Source organism: Amia ocellicauda, chromosome 6, assembly GCF_036373705.1.
Source record: "Amia ocellicauda isolate fAmiCal2 chromosome 6, fAmiCal2.hap1, whole genome shotgun sequence".
NCBI lineage: Eukaryota > Metazoa > Chordata > Actinopteri > Amiiformes > Amiidae > Amia > Amia ocellicauda.
The window spans coordinates 45268812-45278023 of record NC_089855.1 but is presented as its reverse complement, the minus strand read 5'-3'; the positions used below and the strand labels follow the sequence as shown (position 1 = coordinate 45278023).

General features: G+C 47.6%; 1 protein-coding gene across 2 annotated transcripts; it reads right to left on the bottom strand.

Annotated features, from left to right (window-relative positions):
• Positions 1-288: 288 nt before the first annotated feature.
• Positions 289-8480, bottom strand: LOC136751527 (uncharacterized). 2 transcript variants are annotated; one of them, XM_066707205.1, is made up of 5 exons: positions 7723-8480; positions 7176-7244; positions 6814-6909; positions 3511-3764; positions 289-2647 (listed from the first exon to the last, which is right to left on the bottom strand). In XM_066707205.1, the coding sequence occupies exons 1-5, from the start codon at positions 7922-7924 to the stop codon at positions 1979-1981; spliced, it is 1290 nt and encodes a 429-aa protein (XP_066563302.1). In that variant the 5' UTR covers positions 7925-8480; the 3' UTR covers positions 289-1978. The 2 variants fall into 2 exon arrangements, with proteins under 2 accessions (XP_066563302.1, XP_066563303.1); XM_066707206.1 differs by lacking the exon at positions 7723-8480 and adding an exon at positions 7489-7681.
• Positions 8481-9212: the final 732 nt, after the last annotated feature.

The window sequence follows — 9212 nt, the reverse complement described above, 5'->3', positions numbered from 1 at the left end:
GAAACAGCAAAGGCCCTAGTACTGATCCCTGTGGAACTCCACTAACAACCTCACTCCAGTTAGAAGCAACTCCTCTAATTGACACCCTGTTTCCTATACATCAACCAGTTCATAATCCATCTACTTACGTTACCCTAAATGCCTACAGCTTCCAATTTAAGGATCAGTCTCTGGTGTGGAACCTTATCAAAAGCCTTCTGAAAATCTAAGTATATCATATCGTATGCTTTCACATGATCTACAGCTGCAGTTGCATGATCAAAGAACTAATAAATTAGTAAGACATGATCTGGTTCATCTAAACCAATGTTTAATATCTCCAAGAATATTATTTTCATTAAGATGCTTTACAACATTACAGGCACTGTTGGCAGAGCGGTTAATCAGCAGGCAGGTGTATCTGGATATGGATATGAAGGAGAACAATTAAAGGACAGAGCCCAGGGCAATCAGAGACACAGCCTGAATACAGAGGTGTGTGTTGTTTAGGTAGGGCATCCAGAACACATGTGGACCCCCTGGAGTCATGGGGAACAGAACATATTCCTATAAAGAACCTGCAGCTCTGTGACCTCCCACTCAGACTCACTGCGCCGAGTCCAGGACGCCTCCTCAGCCTGGCTGCCTCTGCATCCTGATAACGACCCAGTGAGTGACCAGAACCGAGTTAGTTGACCCATTGCTCCTTACAATTATTATTATTAATTTTATCATTATTAATGTGTAGCAAGACAGTGGACCGTAGCAGACAGAATAAACCAAACCAAATGGAAAAAAGTCAACATATTTTTTATGAAGTGAAAAAAAACCTACAAAATAACAAAATGAAAATCAACACAAAAATCGAAAGTTTAATTGAAAGTCAAAACCAAACAATTGTCTGCACAAGGAGGAAGAAAAAGCGAACGTAGATTTGTTTTATTTTATTTAACATTACTGTATAGTCCCCCTCCCCCCCCCCATAATGTGCTGGTGTATCTTTGTGTATGCATTAATGTATGTGTTAATGTGTGTGTCTGATTGTGTGTGTGTGCATGAGTGTATCAATATGCTGCTGGTCCAAAGTGAGCCCAGTTCTCACCAGACAAAACCCCCCGCTGTACTGGACACACTGAGGGCTCAAAGCCACACATATAATCACATATAATAATAATAATAATAATAATAATAATAATAATAAAAACAACAACAACACACTGCAAACTATCACTGCACCGAGGCCTGTCACAGAAACACAAACAGGACCCAGGGCAGCCAGTCCCTGCCCCTGAGCACAGGGAGACAACATTATAGAGGCTGGCTGTAGTCCACATGCACACAGGCCTTCAATGGTCATGGGGCAGCAGGAGCACAGGGGGGTTCCATGGCAACCCAGGCTTCTTTCCCAGTGCTGTTGCCTGCTGGAGTGTTGCCCGTCCCCCCTTCAGAAAACTGACCCCTGCACCTCCGCATGACCTTTGACTTAGGCCAAGAGCAAGTGGCTGCCGCTGTGGGGGCGCGACCAGGCTGACTGCAACAAGCCCAGCCCGGTGTCACATAAAAGACACCAGCCCAAGCCCACCCCAGCCCAGCCCGGCCCAAGGGACCCTCTCTCCTGCCAGGCTTCTTTCCAGCTGAGCTCTCCATGACTTCATTTGACCTCATAGTGACAGTTGGGGAGATTTCAGTGAAATATGGAATTCCAGACAAGGCATCCAAATTCTCCTAAGTGTTTGATTTTCTAACAACTGAGGGGAAGCTTCCATTCGGCCAGTGACGGCTCGATACAGAGACTGACAGCACAGCTGGAGCACAAGGACAGCAGGACAGAGTGTGGGGGGGAGGAACAGGGCTGGGGGGCACAGTGACAGACAACTGCCTCAACTGCTACTGCAGAGAGAGAATGCTGGGCCCCATACTATACTACTACTATACTATAGTCCACACATTGCTGTCTCTCTCGATCACTTCCCTGTTTCTCCCTCCCCTCCCTTCCTCCTCAGTGCTGGTCGGCCAGCCGCTGCAGCAGGGCGATGGCAGTGTCCTGCTTGGAGGAGAGCAGCTCCAGCGTGGTGACCAACCGGCCCAGTGTGCCCAGCGCTCGCCGCTCCCGCAGCTCCCTGCGTCGCTCCCGCTCCTCCTCCCGCCGCCGCCATTTCTCCTCCGCCCTCCCTCGCTCCTCCTGGGCTGCCAGGAAGCTCTGCAGCAGCCCGGTGCGTTCCTCCGCCTGGCTGTGCTGCTGGGCCAGGAACGCTGCCGCAGAGTCGACTGCCGGCTGCTTCAGCTTGCGGTTTACCCGGAGGCGGGGGGCCAGGCGGCGGGGCCGGGTGAGGGAGCTGGGGCCCTCTTGAGGGGGGGGTGAGGTCAAGGCCGAGGCTGGGGGCTGGGGTGCTGGGTTTGGGGGGTCTGGGTTGATGGAGGAGGAAGGTGGGGGGGGGGGCGGAGAGAGAGGGGAGGATGGGAGGGCCTGGGGGGGGCAGGAGCGGGGGGAGGGGAGCAGGGATGGGAGCAGGGAGGGCAAGGTGAGGAGGGATGTGGGGAGGGACCCTGGCAGGAGGCAGCTGGAGACAGCCAGGGAGAGGGCTGCGTTTGTCGTGGTGGCCATGGCGGCCATGGTGCCCTCTCTGCCCTGGGATTTCGAGGAGCCACTCAGCAAGGCATCCATCATCTGGGGGAGGGAGGGAGAAGAAGGGAGAGACAGTGTCATTGACAGAGACAGCCAATTCAACAGATCAGGTGTTTAACTAGTGCATAAGAACATAAGAAAGTTTACAAACGCCAGGAGGCCATTCGACCTATCGTGCTCATTTGGTGTCCATTAATAACTAAGTGATACAAGGATACATTCCAGTTTATTTTTAAATGTTCTCAACTTTTCAGCTTCAACCACATCGCTGGGGAGTTTGTTCCAGATTGCGACAACTCTCGGTGTGAAGAAGTGTCTTCTGTTTTCCGTCTTGAATGCCTTGAAGCCCAATTTCCATTTGTGTCCCCGGGTGCGTGTGTCCCTGCTGATCTGGTCTGGTTGCTCTTCTCTGAACTGCCTCTAGAGCAGCGATATCTTTCTTGAAGTGTGGAACCCAGAACTGTACACAGATATCCAGATGAGGTCTAACTAGCGCATTGTACAGTCTTAACATTACTTCCCTTGTTTTAAATTCTACACTTTTGACAATATACCCTAACATTCTGTTTGCCTTTTTTTATTGCTTCCCCACACTGTTTGGTTGGAGAAAGTGAGGAGTCCACATAGACTCCTAGGTCTTTCTCGAGTGTTACTTGACCCGAAAAGTTGGTAAATAAACTTGAACCATTGGGTTATGTGTGTTTTGTTGAGAATACCAGCACGATCAAAAGTAATTATTCGATCTGGGTAAAATGTCTAGCACCTTGTTCTTTTACCCTTTAAGGATTAGTCAAAGTGTAGAACTTGTACTGTATAGAACTGGACTATATTGCACTACACTAAACTACACTACTACACTGCACTGGACTGTAGTGTACTGCCCTGTGCTCCCCCATCCCACTGACCTCGTAGTACTCCCAGGTGGTCTTGTGCTGGCCGGTGTAGCGTGCGCGCTCATGCACCCTCTTGTAGGTGACCAGCAGGTTGTTCCACTTGCGGCGGATGCGCTCGAGGGGGAAGGCCTGGCCGTTTTGGGCCAGCTCCTCTTGCACGCCCTGGAACAGCCGCCCCCGCTCCCGAGTGCTGTACTGCTCCCAGCGCCGGCCCACTGCCTGAATCAGCTGCACGATCGCCTGGGGGGAGAATTCCTGGCCTGGGCCTGGGGGGGCAGCAGTCAGGGAGAGAGAGAGAGATTGATCATTCACAAACTACTGTCTGTACTACTGTACTGTATTATACTATTGTAATGTGCTTGCGCTATATTGTATTTTACTACTGTAGAATAGGTGGAGGTGGAGAGAGTGGAGAGAGTGGAGAGAGGGGAGGGACTTGGGGGGGCATTGTGTGGTATAGAGAGGAGCTCAAAAACCAAATCTCGCCAGTACAGAGGGGCGAGACGCACATATGACTCAAAATCACAGGCTAAATATTACATCAACAAACCAGCTCATACCTGTGTGCTGTCTACATGCCCCCCTCAGACTCCCCCTACTTTAAAGAGGAGGCATTCCACAACCTCCAAATTGAAACAAGTCACTACCAGACCCTGGGCTTGGTGCTACTGTGTGAAGACCTCAATGCCAGGACTGGCAGAGAGGTCGACTACATCAGTGCAGAGGGGAATGGACACATAACGGGGAGCACCTCTCTGTTCCACACACAGGTGACAATGCCACGACAGCGTGGTCAACAAGAGCGGGAACTGGGTCTCTGTAAAGGCCTGGGTCTGTACATTGTCAATGGCAGGACAAGCGGGGACTCTCTGGGGAGATTCACCTACAGCTCAGCCCTGGGGAACAGTGTAGTTGACTTTGCCGTAACAGACATGGACCCTGACAATATAAATTATTTCATAGTGAAGCAACAAACGCCCCTTTCTGACCACAATCAAATAGTCGAACATTTAAAATGATCAACACACAAACAAGAACCACAACCCCCCATCAAATTAATTAAACTCAAACCCTCATACATGTGGACAGAGGGTAGCACAGAGGAATTCAAGAAACAACTCAGCAGCCAGAGACTGAAGACATGCTAAACAATTTTCAGTCCACAATATACGAGAGTAATAAAAATGGGAATAAACCTGGCAGTAAAATAAAGGACATTTTCAAAATATTAGCCAAAAGAACTAAGCTTAAACCTCAAAAAACAAAAAATAGAGACACCAACAAACGAGACAAAAGGTGGTTTGATAAGCAATGCGCCATCAGAAAAGAGACAGCTGTCCAACCAGAAGCATCACGAGCTGCACAACCAGGAGCTGCGGCTCAGCCACTGCTAGGCTACACAACACTACAGACAACTGCTGCACAAGAAAAAGCACGACTACATGTCCCAGCAATTATTAGAAATTGAAAATTCAATAGATCTAAATTCTTTCTGGGAAACACTAAAAAAAGTCAAAAAAATGAAAAACATTTGGCAATACAAAACAACACAATTTTGAAAACTACTTTGAAAATGTAGCCTATTTAAAATATAACTGATTTTGGAAAAAAACAAAACCCAATGGATGCCCCAATTTCCTGGCAGGAGCTGACCAACCAAATCCAAACTGAAGCTCAGGAAAGCCAGCGGTCCGACTGCATCAGCAACGAAATGCTGAAGCACAGCAGCCTTGAGCTGCAGGAGGTGCTGCTGAAGCTGTACACCCTGGTGCTGAGAGTTTCTCAGAGGTCTGGAATCAAGTATCATTAACACCCGGATACTAGCCTTCCTTACTGAGCAGTGTCCTGAGTAAGAGTCAGATTGGCTTCCTACCAAAACACTGCACATGCAACCATATGTACATCCTACACACCCTCATAGACAAACACATCCACCAAAAAAAAAAAAAAAGAGGTAAAATATTTGCTTGCTTTATTGACTTTATTGGCACAAAGGACTACTTTACAGGCTCCTCCAAAGTGGTGTAGAGGGTAAAGTCTATGACATCATAAAATCAATGTACTTGGAAAATAAGTGCACAGTGAAAATTGGTGATAAAAGATCAGAGTTCATCACTCAGGGGCGGGGAGTGAGGCAGGACTACAGTCTGAGTCCAACACTGTTCAACATCTACATGAACGAGTTGGCCACAGTGTTGAGCAGTCTGACGCCCCCCGGCCCCACTCTCCTCGACAGAGAATTCAAGTTTCTGCTCTATGCAGATGACCTGGTGCTGCGGTCTCCCACAGAGCAGGGGCTGCAGAGGTTGGCCCTGCTGGAGCAGTACTATCAAAAATGGGCCCCGACATCAATCTGGACAAGACCAGAGTCATGGTTTTCCAAAAAAAAGCCAGATCTCAGGTACACAGATACCACCTCACGCTGGGCAGCACGGTGCTACAGCACAGCACCAGCTACAGCTACCTGGGCCTGAACCTCAGTGCCTCAGGGAGTTTCAATCTGGCCACCAACACACTAAAAGATAAAGCACGTCGGGCTTTTACGCAATAAAAGCACAATTCAGCCAAACAAAAATACCTGTACAAATCTGGCTGAAAATGTTCCAAGCAATTATCCAGCCAATCCTCCTCTACAGGAGTGAGGTGTGGGGTCCCCTCACAAACCTCACCTATACAGTCTGGGACAAAAGCCTGATAGAAAAACTGCAACTTGAAATCTGTAAGCACATCCTGCAGGTCCACAGGAACGCCCCCAAAACTCCTCACAGATAAAGAAAATGTCCCCATGCTTCTAGGAGAGGAAGAGAACACTGCTGGTATAGCAACCAAATATGTGTCTACATGCCACAGCTGGAGAGACAGTGTGGGGACAACCTGAGGGATGGTGTGGAGACGGCCTGCAGCCACACGGGCCCACTGCTGCAGGGAAATGGGGGGCAGCCATACAGCCCATAAATTAATATAAGAATAGTACTATAGAGGGAGGGGGCAGTGGTTAGAGCTGTTTTCTAAGGTGGAGGAGGGGAGACTTTACTGGGAATGAGGAATGTTTTATCGATGTCTAGTTTTGTCTCTTTTTCTTCCTATATATTACTTTTATTCATTGAAATGTACCTAATCATAGTATTATCAATGATTTTCTTTTTATTATTTATTAATTTAATTGATTAAACATCAGATAATGTATTTTTTTAAATTGTACTTCATAAATATATTTTCCTGTTTATAAGCATCAATTAAATCACATGCTTTGGCAATACTTGTACACAAATGTCACGGCAATAAAGCTTGCATTGAATTGAATTCAGTTCGTACCCGTGTCTTGTGCTGGCTGGGGCAGCATCATTAGCTTGGGGGTACCCCCCTCCCCTGTCCCCCCCTGCAGAGCGGCAGCCACAGACTCCACTGGACCTGAGCAGGAAAAGACCCCCAATTATCAATAATAATAATTACGATAACAATATTAAACAATAATATTATAGAACTCTGCCTTGTTTAAGTAAATAGTTGTGTGTTATTGGAATATTATTAGTTTTGATTTGTTTATAGTATTAAATCAGTATAGTCCCTGTGCAGTACACAACAGTACAGCCCAGTCACTATAGTCCCTATACAGTACAGTACAGTGTGTTTAAACTACCTAGGTCACTGTCAGGACAATGGGAAGGCTGCAGTACCTGTCGCAATCTGGATGGTTGTTTTCCCATCAGAGCCAGGAGGAAAGAGCTTCCCAGAGCTGACTGGATCTGAGAGAAGGAAAGAGTGTGGGGGGGAATCAGGGGTGGAAAGAGAGAGGGAGTGAGAGAGAGAAAGAAAGAAGGAGGGATGGGGAGAGAGGAAGAGAGAGAAAGAGGTAGAGGGATTGAAAGGAAGACAGAAAGAGATAGAGGGAGAGAGAGGGGAGGGAAAGGCATTAAGTGATTTATTTTGGCATTTGCACTGTTTGGTTTTTAACTACATTCGCTACAGATACAAGCTAGGATAACTTACATGTAAAATCATTCATCTGGTGCTATAATGTACCATTCCTCTTCTACCGCTACAAAACACCACTAATACTAATACTATTACTATTAATAATACCATATCTTCTCCTCATCCTTCTACATCTACTAATACTTTTCCTCCAACATCTAGTAGTGCTACTACTACTGCTACAAGCCTCCCCGTAACAACCCGCTCGGCAGCGTCAGTGCGCTCAGGGCAGCAGGGGGGCGGACTCACACACAAGGATGCGGCAGGCGCTGCTCAGGTCCACCTGGCTCTTCAGTCCCGGCCCGGTGCCGGTCTCCGTGCCTGTCCCAGTCCCGCTGCTGGTCCCGGTCCCGGTCCCGGTGGTGGCGGCGGGCTCGGACGAGTCCTCCCTCAGCGCAGACGAGCTCCCGTCCCCGGCCGGAGCCCCCTCGCTGCCCCGCGCTCCGGTCATTGTCTGTCGCCGCGCAGAGTATCTTGTGTTTCACTAGTATTTATTATTACTGTACCCCCACTCTCTGTTTTGAAAACTTTTTCAATGATTTCTTGTGTTGTTGTTGTTGTTAATGTCGTGCGTGTCTTTCTTGTGTGTCGGGCGATCGTGCGTGTTTCTTCTTGTGCTTTTGTCGGTGCGGCTCGCTGTTAAAATTGTTCTTAATCTTGTTTAGTATCGAAGTGTGTCGAACGTAATGGCTGCGCTCGCTGGTCGTCTGGCAAATCTGCGCAACCCTGCTGCGCATTTCTGGGCAGAGGAGCCGTGACGTCATACGCAGAGCCTGCACGAACGCAGACGCTCCGGCTACCGCGCAGAGGACGTACGGCGTGCGCTTGTGCTTCAGGAGGGCTGCCGGGAGGGGGGCGGCCCGCCAAAACAGCAGTGTTGAGCAGTGGCACACTACTAATTCATTCATTGACTTAAACCCCATTTAACTCTGCGTGCAATCTCGATGTTTCTGTATACACACGCTCGTATTTTTAATGCCTCACATTCTTCTTCTTCTTATTATTTAGTAACCAAGAAATTTATATGACATTTAAAACATTCTGCTAGTTTATGTTGAGAATAAAAACACAGTTAGCCTACAGTACACTGTGCAGTACAAACGCCACAGAAAACACACTGATTTGTACTATTGTCTGTTATACCGCTTGCTCCTAAAAATGAGATTAAACAGAATAACACCAATGGATCCTCCACCTCACTTTACTGCCTTCAACAGCGAAATACTCAGACATGGTCGATTATGGTTTTAATTGTAGCTACAGTCGATTGCCACTTGTAGGCCTGTGCTTTTGACGGAGCTGTTCATCGCGAGTGGCAACAATACAAAGTCCAATTGGTGGCTAAATCTAGTTTCTGCTTCTCCAAAGCTACCATTGTGTGCCACAGCATAGGTCTTTATGTTTGTTTCTTTGGTGTTATTTGTATTTATTTACATTTTTGTTCAAGGCACAGATTGGGCTCCAGCACTGAAACACACACACGTTTGCGCTGACTGCACTGACATCAGGGTTACATTTCCAAGAGCAGTCCACCACAGGGTCCCTACAGGCTAGGGCAGTGGTTCCCAACCCTGGTCCTGGAGGACCCCTATCCTTCTGGTTTTGGTTCCAAGTGAGCTCTCAATTACTTAATTGAACCCTTACAATTTTGCTAAATTAGAGCCTTTTAATGATTTTAAACAGTAGGGGTTTTAAGTTAGGTATAGTATTGTATAAATAACTTATTAAAGAACCAACTT